The sequence below is a fragment of the Cyprinodon variegatus genome, unplaced genomic scaffold, assembly GCF_000732505.1.
Source record: "Cyprinodon variegatus isolate N-32 unplaced genomic scaffold, C_variegatus-1.0 Scaffold615, whole genome shotgun sequence".
Lineage (NCBI taxonomy): Eukaryota > Metazoa > Chordata > Actinopteri > Cyprinodontiformes > Cyprinodontidae > Cyprinodon > Cyprinodon variegatus.
In genome coordinates, this window is record NW_015151068.1 from 157,298 (window position 1) to 174,088 (window position 16,791).

Here is a 16,791-nt window from a genome sequence, read left to right on the forward strand (position 1 = left end):
CAAAATTACTTCAACGGAAGGTTTCCAGATGGATATGCGGAGCAAATCCATCTGGCGGAGTCAGGTTACAGATGACTGGCATTAACAGAAGAATTCAGAACAAATGTTATGCACGGTAGCGGATGGTTCAGGAAACTGGCTCATACAAAATAAAAAGCAAACACCTGCACCAAATCTGCTAAACCGATGCAATAGAGTTTTGTCTAAATTAATGTCTGAGGTTAACTGAAGTTAAAGAAAAGATAGACTAAAACTAATGATTAAATCTAATTGATAATCCATGGCGACATTTCCTATACACTACTGAATTTAGTGGTTATTTAATAGGAATTGACACTGTAAAATGTTTTGCTTATCAGAGATTGTACTTACAAAATTCTTAACCTTTCTAAGACAACAAAACCATATGCTATTACACATAAATGCTTCGATGTGAGAGGTGTTTCTGCTTTTAGCTGTGGCTCTGTGGAGCTTGTAACATAGCTGTTGATCTGCTAGTTCTCCTCTCTCTGAATGCAGTTCTACAAAACAGTTTATAAAAGTGTACAAACATGCAAACATTTCTGCAAACTCCCAGAGTGAGTTGCTATTTCCTATAGGACTCTATTATTCGATCTTCTTCATAAACTGGGTTAGATGTACAAATTGGGTAGCGGTCAAACAAAAGTGTTGACTGCAGCTATGCTGGAATATTGGTTCTTACCTCGTCTGCTTCAAAAAGTGAGCTTTTTATTGGTCTTGGCAGGGAAGCTGAGTGCCCTCTTTGTGTGTATGTGAATACCTTGTGCTTGCATGGTTTCTGAAACATGACTGGCCTTCTTGCATAGAGCTCATAACCACTTCCTGACATGTAGTTGCATAGATGTTGACTGAGTGTGTTAGATATAGATCTGAGGCAGTGAAATGTTATGTTGACGGACCGAGGTCGTCTTTGCTACGGCAAAAAGAGAGTTCTAGCTGGCTAGATGTTGAAGTTCCTGCTTTTCGGAGCTGCTCTCTGTTGGGCCGAAATCTTCATCTGGTTCAAGGTTTTCCAAAATCGGAGTCAACCTGTCGGAAATGAAAAAAATATATTAAAAACCTTTAAAGGTACCTTGATGCCGTCAACTTCAAAAGAGTCTTACTGAGATTTTTTCTGATAAGAACAAAGGGCAAATACCTGACATCCCAGTTCTCCACGTCCTCCAGGGTGTCCGGCAGGTGTCGGTCAGCAGTTTCAGGCAGTGCCAAGGCGAGAACGGCTCCCAGAAGGGGGGAAGTGCCGAAGATGATGAGCGGTGTGGTGGGGCTGTGGTTATGTAGCATGTTTATTGCAGGCGCTAATACACCTCCCATCCTTGCAAACATGCTGGACACGCCTATTCCTGTCTGCCTGCAGGTACAACAGAGACACCGGCTGTGGGATTGGGTCTCAAAGGAAACCTTAAATCATTTGGTGAAAACAACATGAAAGTCCTACCTCACAACCGTAGGGAAAATCTCAGCGGTGTATACATAGATGACAGCAAATGAAGCCGTTATACCAAACTTCCCTACCATGGCGAGCCCAGTTAGGACATTAGGATGATCTATATGGAAAACAAGTATAAAGATAAGCAGGAGCAGAGCTTCACCTTCATCCATCCATCAGGATAGATGGATGGATGGATGAAAAGTATGGATGAAGGGATGGATGGAGGGACGGATGAATGGATGAGTGGATGGAGGAATTGCTGGATGGACGGATGAAGAGACAGATGCACAGACGGATGAATGGACAGATAAATGAACAGATAGATAAACAGATGGATGAATGGATGATGCATGAATGGAAAAACGGATGGATAGATGGATGGACAAATGGATGGATTAATGGATGGATGAACAGTTGGTTAGTGTGATGGATGGATGGATGGATAGACGAATGAACGGAATGGAGAGACAGATGAATAGACTGATGAGGGGTTGGTTGGTTGTTGGTTGAATGTACAGACGGATGGATGGATGGAAAGATGGATAGATGAACAGAGAGACGGAATGATGAACAGACGGATGGACGGACGGTTGAAAGGATGGATGGACAGGTGGATGCATGGATAGATGAGATGGATGAGTGGATGGAGGAATTGCTGGATGGATGGATGGACGGATGAAGAGATGAATGCACAGACGGATGAACGGACAGATGAATAAACGAATAGATAAACAGATGGATGAATGGATGATGCATGAACGGAAAAACGGATGATAGATGGATGGACAAATGGATGGATTAATGGATGGATGAACAGTTGGTTGGGGTGATGGATGGATGGACAGAATGAACGGAATGGAGAGACAGATGAATAGACTGATGAGGGGTTGGTTGGTTGTTGGTTGAACGTACAGATGGATGGATGGATGGATGGATAGATGGATGGATGCAGATATGGATGGATTAATGGATGGATAATCGTTTGGTTGGTTGTTTGTTGGATGAACAGACCAATGGATGGTTGGATGGATGGATGAATAGATGCATGGATGGAAAGATGGATGAAAGGATGGATGGACAGATGGATGGATGGACAGATGAGATGGATGAATGGACAGATGGATGGACGGACAGATGGATGGATGGATGGATAAATAGATGGATGGATGGATGGATGGATGGGTGGATGAGATGAACTGATGGAATGATTCAATGGATGGATGAATGGTTGGTTGGATGGATGGAATGATGGATGGATGGATAGATGAACAGATGATGAACAAATGGATAGATCGGTGGATGGATGAACAGTTGGTTGGTTGGTAGATGGATGGAAGCACAGATGGATGGATGGAGATATTTCTTTAATCTTTAAGGAAAAAATCCAACTTAAAATCCAATCTTTTCCAGTCTGGGTAAAAACCCCTTGAAACGAAGCTGCACTGTTCTCCTGAAAGCGTTCACTGGTTTAAGAGATTTTCTTCTTCTATCCTCCAAACTATAATCTCCACCGTACCTGCAGGAACAACCAGCATCAACAAGCAGGCAAGACCCCCGATAGCCAGAAAGCCACTCAGGGTGAGGCGTCGACTGAGGGGCAGGACGACCAGGACCAGAGTGCGGGCTGGGATCTCAACCAACCCAAACACAAACTGGGTCAGGTAGAGGTCTGTCCCTAACCGGGAGACACCCAGGGACAACCCATAATATACCAGCACATTCACAAACCTATAATAGTGAACAAAGGAGAAAAAAGATGGTGAAAGAAGCAGAAGTATTCCAGAACAGCGCTGAGAAAACCAGTCAGAACATACCAGATGTAGAACAAAATAAGGGCTCTCTTTCTCATCTGTGGAGTCCGGACTAGATCCATTGGTGAGTGGCTTCGCTTCGAACCACCTAAAAACTCCCACTTTTCAGCCTGATATGCAATATTAACACAAAAGTAAGTTCTAACATTTAAAATAATGCATTATATCTTTTTTTTCTGACAGTTTAGTCCCTTTATTTCTGCAGACAGAACATCTCCATGCTAGTCTGGAAATCACTTTGGCTGTGGAAAATTCACTTTGGTTCTGGAAAGAGGGAAAATTCAAAGAGAGGAGAGCTGCAACAAGAACACTGAAAGACCTGGACAAAAGGTAACAAAGAGTACCGAACCTTCGTATGCACTTTATTAGCATTTAGCTTTATAAGTAGCACATAGTTTTAAATGTAAAGAAAAACGACAGGATGAACGACCACACATGCCCTCAAGCCTAAACCAATATAAAGAAACAAGTATGGCTGTAGGAGGACGCAGGAGTACCTAGAGAGAATCCAAACATGCACAGGGAGACCATGCAAAATCCAGCTATTTGCTGCCATCCTGAAACCCATCACATATGATGTTTTAACATCACAAAACGTGGAAATGTTTCAGATCTGACATCCTGTTTGCTGCACCATCAGTCCATGATTATTTCTAGAAAAACAGCAGCTTAACGTTGCCCTGTAAACTGGTCTAAAGCTGAAAGTAAAAGTCTACACATATCAGATGATGACTTATGTAATATATTTGACCATCAAACAATTGCAGCTCTATATGGTGGCTAAGTTATCTAACCTTAATGCAACGTTGAGTGCTATAAAACCAACAACAAACAAACAATCAAAGAGGAAATGATGATGCCCGAAGCTTTCAGGCTTTTGCTAGTCATCCACTGCAACATTTCACATCCACTTCTTGTACGACTCTTTCGAGAAGAGTCATTTCTAAATATATAAATAAATCCTGCATATGAACAATGTTTACTTCCTGGTTTCTTAGGCTATCTAAGTCTATGTTTCAGTCTTCAATCAGGGCTATTTTGAGCTTGAATCAGATTAGTCTAAAATTAGATTCATCTTGCAATATGACCAGATAAATTCATAATGCAGTTAAAAAAACATTCAAGTAGTGGTAAGATTTACCGAACATGAACCGACCCGAGGTTTTAATCTCTCCTCGTTTTGTATTTTATAGAAATAGCGGCAAAATGGAACAACTACACTAAAGAACAGGATCTCTATTTATCCCTCTTGTCAAATTCACACTGATCCAGACTCCTATTTCTAGAGCTGACCTGGCTTTTTTAACACACACCTGGACAGAAGGAGGTAAGACTCGGCCGTTAACAAGGGCTGCTTTACGAAGGAGAGCGATGGCCTCCTCTCTCCTGTCGTTGGCCAGCAACCATCTCGCTGACTGGGGGAGCACCCTGATGGGAGACAAGATCACGCCGATATAAAGGATGAGGAGGAAGTGCGCGCCACAGGGAGGGCATTCATCTACACCATGAATGCACAGTAGATCCAATGTTTAGATGTTACTTGCACCTCCCACCGTATGTAGAAGATAAGTAGGAAGCCCGGGGCCGATATAGCGAGCTGCAGCTTTCTCCAGTCCCGGATGAGGTAGGCCACCCCAGCAAGCAGCATGTAACCCAGGCCAAAGGCGTAGTCTGTGATGATGCCCGCCAGCATGCGTCTCTTGGTACACGTCCACTCGGTTCCTGGTGGAGAAGGATTTAAGGAGGTTTCGGGGACAAAAGGAAGGAGAGGAGAGGACGAATCGTGGGTTTTGGGTTTGACTGAGGCTTGGAGCTGTGAGGTGGAGGATACAGTGGCAAGGATTAAAAAGAAAACATCAAATTAATATCTTTTGCAGACAACAATAATAAACAGGTGAAATGAAACAGCTGCTGCTGCAAATTATTCAAACCTAACCATAAATTTTGTTGAATGCATAGAACCTATTCCAACCCAAATGTAATGTAGACCTAAGCCTTGTCAATAGCAGAACTTTTCTATTGATTTAATCAAACTTTTTAAGCTTATCAGCTCACTAAAATACCCATTTTAGAATCATAATCAGACATACTTTAATAATCCCACAGGGAAATTACATACGTAATCTCTACTACAGAGATTTAATGATAAATTGCACTCAATCAAAGCAACCCACAGCATCACAGATCCTCTACCATACTTATAATGGACAAACGATACTTTTTATATGTATAGTCTACAATTATTTCATAAAGAAAGGTGTTTGTTGCCCAGATATTCCTGCATGGTCTAATTTGAGTGAACTAATTGATTGATATTTTTTCCATGTTAAATAAAAATAACTTGCTTTTAATCTCTCATAAACAAACAATCTTCTAATTTTTTCTATAAACTGGCATGACAGTCATTTTAAACTTGCAGAACTCTGAGGTCCTTTTGTCAAGCTCATAAACAGGGATGCTTTATTATCTTTAATTATTCTGACTGCAGTTTTGGTTTGTAATATTTCATGCTAATGTCTCTATTTGGACATGTTTTTTTGTTTGTTTATTTTTTAAATAATGTTGTATATCAGTTGTCCTGCCTAACTACCTTCAAAATAATATTTATTTATTTTATGTTTTTGTCTGGGATTTTGTGTTTCCATCCTGATCACTTTATCTTTTTCTATTTTTTGTTGCTTTACTAATATGTTTTTCTTTCTTTTCTTTTTCATAACTTATATATTTGTGTTTGTTACAGCTTCTTTGATTTATTAACAACAAAACAGGCTTAAATAAGAACCAACCATACATTTTCTAGTTTTTCCTGAAAAACAACATTTTATCCAGGAGTTTTTGTCAGTTCTGTCGGCTACCATTAGAGCAATCTGTAGTCGGAGTGCTGATATTTTTAAGTAACATAGAGTCCCATCCATCTAAGCACATTTGTTTGCAAGTGAATTGATTTATTTTGCCTCCCTTTCACCCATTTTCAAACATTTACATGACTGTTTTTTCAGCACCAGAGCTGGCTTTTTTTGGTCCTGCTCAGGTGTAAGTAGGATCAATTATGGGTAGGGCTGAAAAAAACATTTGGGAATTTTATTTAGTAGAACCAGGCTTGGTAGAGCTGCTTGAAAAAAGGCATGTGTTCTAAAAACTATAAATAAAACAGAAAAAAGCTTTATACCAAGAATAAAAGCGTTGATAATGACTCCTGAAATGGTGGTCCCAACTGCAAAGCGAAGAATCACATAGACCGGGAAGTTGGGTGCAAAAGCTACAGCCACTCCGAACACAGTCTGCAGAGCGATGGACAGCAGCAGGACGAAACGCCGGCCGTACCTTCCAGGGAGAGAAAGGACAGATGGACATTAGTCCCCACAGCATCAGAGCTGATTACTTTAAAAAGCCCAATGAGTTATTTGAGAAGGCCAGCTCTGTTTTAGGAACTCCTCAGGGGATGATGTCACAAAGAATAATTCTTCACAAAGTGAAGAACATCTTCAGTCAGAGGCTTCTCTAGATCCTTTGCAAGACAGACAGAATACAGAAGATCCTTCCTGCTTAAAGCTATAAACACCTGGATAAAAAATGTCACCTTTGTGTTTATGTAACATTTAATTCCACTTTTGCATTAATAAATTACCGAATTTGAATTAAATGACAAAAGATATTCACCCCAATGTATCAACCTTTTCTTTTGTTTAATAGAAGGACGATATAACTAAAAATATGTATTTATCATGACTGTATCCACATTATGAAAAAAAATTATTTGGGTAAGGATATTCTGAATATTTACAATTAAGCTTGAAAAACATAAGAAGGAAGAGTTTTATTGAAACACTATTCTTTAAGTCTTTGCTACTCAGGCCTCAGAGGGGTACATTAACAATGAATTTCACTTTGATTACATCCATGATTGAGATGATTGAGAACAGGAATGAAGCCCCAGACCCGAAACTGGTGGTGAACCGGAGATGGTATGAAGAAGGATGCATGCTATAAAGCGACAGTGGAGAGAAATAAACTCCTCTTGGGAAGAAATCTCTCACAGAACCAGTCTCAACAAGGTAGCCTTCTGCCAGACTGGCTGGAGATGATTCCCGAGAATTACTTCAATAGGCAGCAGCATCGAGAGGGAGCTAGATGGAGCTTGGAATGATGGTGGAGAAATGGATGAAGGAGGGCTGAATCTGGGTCATCAGAATCAAATGCTGAGTTCGAATGTATTCTTTTTGCCCATTTCGAATGATGGGTCCGGTGTCCCACATAACCCTGGGTATCCTGTGATTCATTGTGAGTCCAAGCAAGCCGGCTCCTCCGTGCTCAGAGGAAAAAGGTAAATGATGCTGAACAGTGGTGAATATTGAAAGTGTAGTTCAGTTCAGTCTGAAATAAATGAAAATAGTTTTTGAAATGGTTATTGAGTCAGATTTGTGGCGGGTAACGTTTGGTTTATTGAAAAGTTTTTATCTGTCACTGTGTAAATGGGTTTGGCTGACATTTGAGCTCAGACTGTCTTGAATACCTCTGCAGTGTGGGGACTATAAATCTGATATTCATGACGATGGTACTGCTGCTGGAGGTCCTCGGAAATGTTATTAGCACCCAGAACAGTAGTGAGCATTTCGGTATCCATTCTTTGTCTGCTTTGTGCGTCAACTGTTACAGTTGCTAGGCAACAGAGCATACAGACAGTGAATACCGAAGAGGGCTGGTCCTGTTTGAATCCATAGCCAAACTCTTCTGGTCTCCTTTTTATGGACGTCCAAGGACCCAGTCCAGGTAGACCGGGTCCTTGGAGGATGCAGCCTTTAAAATCAAACACACCCCTTGATTGCATGAGGCTAATTGATCCAGTTTATTTAGTAGAACTTCTGCCTAGGCATCACTTGTAGAATAAAAATCTCTTAAAAAACTAATGTTATTTTCTACATCATTATTTACAGCTTAGAAGTTGAGACTGGATTCATGACTCTTTATTAGGAGGCGATAGTTCTCCATCAATTCTCCCTCTACCATCAAAGTATGAGCTGTGCTCTGACTGGCAAACATATTATCCATCAACTGATGTTTCAGTTTTGATTTCTTTCTACCATGAGTTTTTTTTTTTTTTATAAATGATTGGTACTGATGTTTTCTTTCGTATTATATGTTGCTGAAATTCACTAAAATTCTTTTAAAATCCATAAATCATAGCATAAATCGCATTCCCTTGTGAGAATAACCTGCCCAGGCAGGTGGATAACTGGATGTTCAAACGCTGATTTTTTAAAAATATGCATTAAAAAAGATTTAATCATTGTGTTTTTAATATCTTCAAAAAGATAAATCTCTAAGCTAATATCGGGAATAAACAGGGAAAAAGTATTGATTTGTTTTGTGATATTTATTTAATAATTTGTACAAAAGCATTTGTTGTTAGAAATAAGCTTTAAGGCTCAATCTGTACAGAAAGACATGCTTATTTTTCCCTCCTTGGACAGAAATCTATTGAGGAGCTGCCGGTTATAGTCAGTTTATGGTGGAATGATGATCCATACACTTCCAGATAACGACCCCAGCAGCGTTCGCTGGACATTAAGGAGTTTAGAAATCCTTCTGTAACCAATCAGGAAGTTTTAAAACAATAAGATTGTGAAGATCTTTGGATAAGGTTTTGCTTTTGATCATAAGATGTTACTTGTGTGACACCTTGGTGATGACACACCTTTTTAGAGGCCATCAGCTGTTATTCATTATCCCTGACGAGGGGCAGGGTGGCTTTCTGATCACTGATGGATTTCAGCTGGTCTCTTTCACTTCCCTTTCTGCATGTGTTTAATAAATTTTTTCTGTTGGTATTTCACATTATTACTCATTACTTAATTTCTGATTTTATTTTTCATGGTTTCTTTCTTTGTATGCATAACTTGGGCTTATTAATGTCAACGAAAATTGGTGACTTATTTTCCATCCTGAGGGAGGCCTCAACTTAGCTACTGCCATCAATAACTCAGATTACTGATCATATTGCCCGTTTTTAAGTGTTTAGTTCTGTTTCTCTCATAGACACAGATAAAGGCTCAGCTTTTATTGTGACAAACTAAATATGCTCTCTTTCATCCCTTTGATATGAAAACTGGCCCAAAAATCATCTATTTAACTGCTTCTTTTCTAGATAGAACCACCGATCAAGTTTAAACTTACCATCTCTAACATAGATAGTATTTATGAATCAGTGCTTCTCTGTTCATATTCTATGTCTACTACTGTCTTCTTGAAGCCCCAGTCAGCCTCAGCTGCAGGCCGCTCACACTGAACCTGTCTCTGATGGAGGTTTCTTCCTGTTAAAAAGAGGAGTTTCTCCTCTGTAATTATAGGAGGGGACATGGTGGAAAAAAAATAAAGGACCCATTTTGAGAGGTTTTTGAAAATAAAGTATTGATAGGGATGTTTAATTACTTTTAATGTGTGTTTTTTTTTTTACAAAGTAAAAATAAGCTGTTTAACTGAAAATAATTATAATTATGAAATTTACCACCTTTTGTTTTTTCATTAGTTGCTTTGCTAATAATCTGTTCTCTATTCCTGCAAGCTTATAATGTTTTATCCTGTTTTACACAACATTTTCTGTCATTAAGAAACATCTTATCATCGGTGCTCTGATATAATTTCATTCTTTGTGGCTCCGCCTCTTTCCTGGCCCTTGATCTTGACAACCTGTCCCAATAAATCGTCTTGGTTACATCAGCGCTTTTCTTCTTACAAGATAAAAACAAAACCTCACAGACAGTTCATGGCTGGATTTCTTAATCAAATATAAGCATGTAAGCTAAAAAAAACTTTAGGCTGGGACCCTTGCTGAAAGAAAAACAGGTTGGAATGTTTAAAAACTATTTAGAATCTAAGTGTACGACCTGTCATTTAATCAAATTTATGTCGTTCAAAAATTCAAAAGGTCATTCTTCAGCAATTGTTTGGGCTGAAAGCAGCGCCACCTACAGCAGAGGTCAAACAGCCTTGTGTATTTTTAACTTGTGAACCAGATCACCGTGGTTTATCAGCTGCCCTACTGACACATAACAAGCACATGCCAGAGGACTCCAGCTGCGCACGCCCCCCTTTAACAACACTTTGATCCAGAAGATCCGCCCGGATCAAGCGTCAGACGCAGAGTCAGAGAGCTTTGGGGGGTTGAGGGACAGCTGCAAAGCCTTACCTGTCAGCCATGGCTCCGAACAGCACAGATCCCACCAACAGGCCGGACATGTAGATGGATGATCCCAGGCTGTTCAGTCCAGCTTTGCTGCACACCAGATCCCACTAGAAGAAGTAGAAATTGAAAAGTTTAAAAGTTCCCAATGAATGCTGTGTGTCTTTTTTTCTCGTGTGTCCAGGTGGATCTTTATACTTTTGAGCTGTTTATTATCGGGTGTATGCATCATTTATTGTTTAATGGTGCCACAGACGGACTAATAGCTGGACGGAGAGATACGACTGGATGGTGAAGCGATGCCTGCAGAGCATTAGGCCTCTGATTATAGTTTAAAACATCTTTCTAAAGACATCTGGAGAAGAAACGGAAATGAAAGGATGTAAAGAGCGCATGTGTCTAACAATAATATTCACACCCCTTCAAACACAATCACAATTTATCCTGTTACAATCGAGGACTTCAACATATTTTCCTGAATTAATGTGAGGAATAAAACAGCCCAAAACTACATAAAACTCCATAATTAGCTGAAAAAGTTTACTAAATAAAAGTCTGAAAACTGAAGCATGTGTTTTTTTTCAGTTGAAACGATTGTAGGACCACATTTCACTGAGATTACAGCTGAAACTATCTGCAGTAAAATCTGTCCTAAAATCATAGGAGTGAACCAGAGGGACTTGCCTTCCCTTTGTAACGAACAAACTACAAAAAGCACTGAACTGATCCTCTCTTCATCAGAAAATGGTTTAAAAAGTAATTTTATTTGTTACCTTCAGGACGCCGCTATATTACGCCTCACTGTAAAACAAACCGCTATGCAAATTCTTTCATACCAACAGCCATGCAATTCCATTTTAAATTCTTTGATTCTTTTAAATATGTATCTATTTATTTTATATTTTGTGTTATGTTTTTACTATCTTTTTGTGTTTTTTTATTATTATTAATGTTGGTCCTTAAACTCCCTGTCACATTTCTTTTTTTAATCATCTGTTATTACATGATTATTTTTGTTTGTTTGTCTTGTGTGCTGCTCAAATCAATTGCCCACTATTGGTCTAAGTCTGGGGTCTCTATTAGGTTTGTTCATCCAAAGACTAAAGTTTAATTTGGACTCAGACTGGATTTGTATCCTTAGCATCAGCACTGTTCCCATAGCAACCGTCTCCAGCCATCTATGATACAGAAGTTTTTTATGTTTTTTGCAATATTTTTTTTGTTCGAAAACCAAAGTTGCAGAAATGCCCAATGAATTAGAAATCCTGTCCCATCTAATGGCTTTTTTTCTTTCTATTCATCCAGATTTTTTTGAGTCTGAGCTGGAAGTCCCTGCATTGTCATGAGTCACATGGTGGGGGACGTGCCCCATGGGGGGCCTGAGTGTAAAAGCAGGGGAGGGGCTGATAGAAATTAATAAATACGGACACTTTTTTAGTTATTCTTTTTTTTACAATAAAGGGTTTTTGTATTTTCTATTCCCTTTAAATGTATTGATAGAGATGTTAAATTTGTTAGGAATCCAGTTTTTGTGGGTTGTGCTTTTGTTTGTCTTCCCTCCACCACCAGGCGGCGTCTCGTTCTTGTTGGCCTCCTCACACACCTGCGGATGGTTTACCTCATTACCTGAGGACTCTTAAGCTGCTGACTGCCACTACCTCGATGCCAGAGTGTTTGCCAGTTTTGGATACTCTAGCCAAGCTGAGTTTTACTGAGTCAAACTGAGTTTTTGTCAACCTGAGTTTAACCTTGTTGTTTTGTCTTAACCTCTCGGCAGGAAGTCATCCTGGATACTGGATGTTTTGGACCTTCTCCCACTGGAAGGATTCTCTGAGCACCAAACTGAGCTGAGGATTCGAGCTAGTGGTTTGGATCAACTTTTTCCCCAAGGATTATTTGGGCGTCTGTCTGAGCAGGGGATTCATCTTCACAAGTACCGTTCAAGTACCGCAGGAAAATTAAGTGGCAGTCAGCTCCTCCGTTCCTCAAGGGAAAAACCGCAATCTGGGTAAACCCTGTCCGCCCTCCAATGAGCAAGTCATTCACTGGAACAACCCACACCAACTGGATTCAACAAGAGACACCGTTTTCTGGAAACTTGAGTCCACAGCCTTAATTCCCTTCTTCAAGTCTACGACACAAATTTCCCACTGAGCCTGAACTAACCGCAGAATCTTCCACTTCATTTTCCAGTTCCAGTTCGACAGTGTTCTGAGCAGCATTGGACTCTTATCACCAACTCTCAATAAAACCTGTTGAACTTTTCCCTGGTCTCTCTATTTGCGTGTGGGTCAGATCCTTAGATAAAACCATGACACAATTCTGTTTAAGAGTGAAATAAACTCTTAAAATTAAAATAACTGAACTATGAAGGTTGTAGTTTTGTAACTGCATTATTTAATGTACTGCAGTTGACTACTTTTAGTTCAGAAAACTTTAGGGGAAAACTTTTTGCAATCTGAAGGGAGGCCCAGGAAGAGAGGTTTGTGAACCACTGCTCCACATACCTGCAGCTGTGATTAATGCTAACCTCACTTAGACTGACAGTTTTGGTGATCTTGCTATGTTTAGCAATTGCACTGTAATTATTTGATTTTGAGAGGATAGATCTGATTTTATTGACATATTAGTATCTGTAATGCACTTCTCAGATTTTTCTCCTTACTCATGGTTATAAACTAGTAATGTTCGTCGATTACGCTAAAATCACAAAAAGATAAAATAAAGTTTTTGGCTGAAATGGGACAAAATTTGCTTAAGTTAAATATTTTTCTACAGCCTTTTATGTTCTATACTCCCTTGGAAGGAGGATCCAACCTGCACACAATTATACATTATTCTTTATACAACTTTACTGTATCTATGATCTGTGCTCAAAAACTGCCGGGCTTGCACAAAAACAGGCATTTGAAAATATCCCCATATGATTCAAATTTTTAAAAATGTGGCACAAGACATAACAAAATAACTGCGGCTGTAAAGAATATCCAAAAGGCATTTTTATATGAATAGAAAAATACCAAAATTAGATGTTTGGGTTTTTTTTAAGGAGGCTCAGGGGATAAAATTAAAAAGCAGGAGAGCCAAAACGACCACAATGTGCTTAAATGTTGCAAACTATTTGTAGCAGGCCCTTCTGGAAGCACAACAACAACCACAAATCATCATCTGTGTTCTTAGTGGTTTGTTTTTTTTCTCTGTCAGAAACTCTCTGTGTCTGTCATGTTTTGGTGGGTCACAACCATGCAGAATAGTGTTATTATTTGGTCAAATGATGGGGCCCCTCTATACTTAGCTCTGTAATAGTTGCCATAATAAATGCTTAGTAAGCAGTGGTGGTTTTCAGCATGGCTCACAACCCAGAGGGTCCTTTTATTAGCAGGTGGCATCAGTCTGTTTTGTTAGAAAACAAGTTTCCTGTTGTTTGAAGGCTAAGTCCATGTAGGACTGATTTAAGAAAAAAGAAAAGTATGAACAGGAGTGAGCAGCTGCTGCTAAAGTCCAAGCAGATCCAACTGAAGATTGCAGAGAGGAAAGTTAAGGTAATAACTGCTGTAAGAAAATACAGTTGTTCAACCTGGCTGGTTGATATTACTCATTGCTGTCCGATAAAGTTACAGACTGAAGAGTTACTAAAGTGCTATTTTTAAGCAACATAAACTGCACACATAAAAAAAAGCTGATAGATTTTACCCAAAACAATTGAAAGTAACTATTTCCACTCAGTTTGGTTTAGTAAATGTACTCCACTTATATTAGTAATTTCCTTAGCTATTAAACTACGAGAAATTAGGACATTTTTACTCAAACTTAGAAATTGTCAATACAGAAACGCCTCAGGCTGGGATCACATTATGTTACAAACATTGCCACCATCCAGGCTACTTTCCAGATACTATGAACCCTACAGGACTGCATAAGTATTTGCATCAAAATTGCTGACTTTTTAAACAGAATAATAAGAAAACATAATTGTAATGCTTTATCTTCGATTAGATTTAAGAAATTCATTGGAAACATTGCATTTTTTGTCTTGTTGCAAGGTTTTCTTGTTCTGAATGGTTCAGCACAGCCATTACTTCCTGGAAGTTGCGCATATCGCCATGCTCAAAATACAAAACTTTAACAAAAAATAAAAAGAGAACAACAAATGTTTTTTTTATTTAGAAGTCTGTGTTTTAAATCAAAATTTTCAGCATTATTTTACATTTAATCAGCAGAAGTATATCAGTGTCGGAATCAAAAATTATATTTCATCCAGATTAAAAATGGGGAGATATTTGGACCTTAACCTTGGCATAAATATCAGCTAAATGTTATTATTAAAGTTATTTAATGTCTTCATTGACTTTCAATACAGCATATTTATAGAAGAACTAATTCCTTTAAACTAAAAAAATAAGAGTTTTAAACATGAATACAGGATTTGCAGGTTTCTTAGAATAAAACCAGAATGACATCATGGAACAACCATTCAGCACCTATTAAAAAGTAACATAAATAATACAGTATGAGACTTTGATCAAAAAATATGAATTTGAATTTAGAAAAAAACAAGTTTTCTCTTTAATTTTCTGATTTTTCCACATGTTCTTGTTAGTGATGAATGGGGTTCGACATTGTTTTTTTTATGTTGACTTAATTCACACACATTTGTAAATACAAGTAATCAGCCTATGCATTCAGGTTAAACTTTGTTTTTGTTTTTTGGGTCATTAAACCAACATGCGGTCCTTAGGTAACCTGCAGACAATCCTTTATGCAAGGGTGCAACTTTGTGATGAAAGTTGGTGGGGCCAGTATGGCTGATGAACCTACAGTTACTCGACACAAACGCTTTAATAGGGTTTGCATTTTCCAAAATTAAACTCAATCATATATTTACTGAATATTTTCCTATTGTTGAGAACACAAAATAACCTAAATATACTGATATCTATGGGTAGTTAAAGATTAATGTATAAAAAAGGATGAATATCAGCTGATTCTGATGCCCACAGCAATATAGCATGCCTCCCTAGTATGGACACTATTTCAGTTTCATTCATCCATCAGTCCATCCAGAAACATGTGGATTGATTGATGGACGTTTTCCCTTCAGCTACATCCGTGATCATCCTCCTTAAATCAGCAAAATCAAATTTAGAAATTTGACCTAGATATTGCTGAGAGCAAAAGTCTATGAATTGAAATTATTTGTGGGTACATGCCTGTGCCTTTATGGAGCATCTTCACATTGATAATTGATATGTCCTGTTCAAATATTGTCAGGACATCTGCAGCAGATTCTATAAAACATATTTTGAGGCATTGAAGACTTCAAATGGTTAGTGTGCTGGTTGTTTCAGGGGGTGAGGGAGCTCCAAAAAAAAAAAAAAAGCCCCCATGCATGAAGCCATTTACACAATAACCTGCCATGTGTTCTTCCTTCTATTGAATGTACTCACAGAGATCAACTTTGCCTTATTTCTGCATCTCATCCATCCATGCCTACCTCAGTGACAGTGGTGCTTTGGAAAGTCTCCCTGCTGTAGACCCATCCTTGGCCACACGGGACGCGCTCCGTCCGGTTGCCCTGCAGCAGCATCACCTCCGAGGAGAAGCAGGGAGAGTCCGACAGGTTCCCTGGAGGTACATCTGTCTGGTTTTCTCCTAAAGTGGAGCTTTCCTTACAGTGAAAGGGCGGCGTGGCTCCGGTGAAGATGCTCACCATCATGTGGAAAGCAAGCAGGATCTGAGGTAAACAAATCCAGATGTAGAGGATCTTCTGGTATCTGCCAAAGCCGTCGATGGCAGAGAGGATCTGATCGAAATTCATCTTTAGGAAGAGGCGGTGGATCTTTTTGGAGAGGATCAGGCTGACCTGGAAACTGGGGAAAAGGCACTAAGGGGCAAACTTCGATGATATAAAGGTAAAAAATGTGGATGTTTCCCTTCATGAAAGCAGAAGAAAAACGATGAAGTCCTCTTCCATCAATCCCATTCCTATATCATCTTCCCAGCATCCAACCTGCTTTCTCCAAACTCCGACTTCTCCCGATTCACGCCTGAGAGCGCATTTCATTAAAGTTTCTCCTCTGCTCCCCTGCTTCAGAGCCCCCCTGCAGCCGGAGGTGGTGGGAACCGGTGTAATTAACTGTAATTAACAGGCATAAATGGCAGCGGAGGCACGCGCGGTGTGGCGTGTGTTACTTAATGCTCAGGGAAGGGCTTTGTTACAAAAGCCGCTCAGAGAGGCTTCAATGTATGGATCGGAGCGCGCGCGGCTGGACGCGCTCAGCGCACGGGCGCGTTCATTACACAGTATTTAATGTGTTGTTTTTTTCTTATACTGTTTGACATCCGAC

At 39.3% G+C, this 16,791-nt stretch overlaps 1 protein-coding gene across 1 annotated transcript; it reads right to left on the minus strand.

Moving 5' to 3' along the window:
- Positions 1-7: 7 nt before the first annotated feature.
- Positions 8-16,518, minus strand: LOC107096321 (solute carrier family 22 member 13-like). The gene is made up of 10 exons (XM_015392924.1): positions 15,939-16,518; positions 10,451-10,554; positions 6,434-6,588; positions 4,818-4,986; positions 4,578-4,692; positions 3,268-3,374; positions 2,970-3,181; positions 1,460-1,568; positions 1,160-1,372; positions 8-1,050 (listed from the first exon to the last, which is right to left on the minus strand). Exons 1-10 carry the CDS (start codon positions 16,260-16,262, stop codon positions 954-956), a joined length of 1,605 nt encoding a protein of 534 aa, XP_015248410.1. The 5' UTR covers positions 16,263-16,518; the 3' UTR covers positions 8-953.
- Positions 16,519-16,791: the final 273 nt, after the last annotated feature.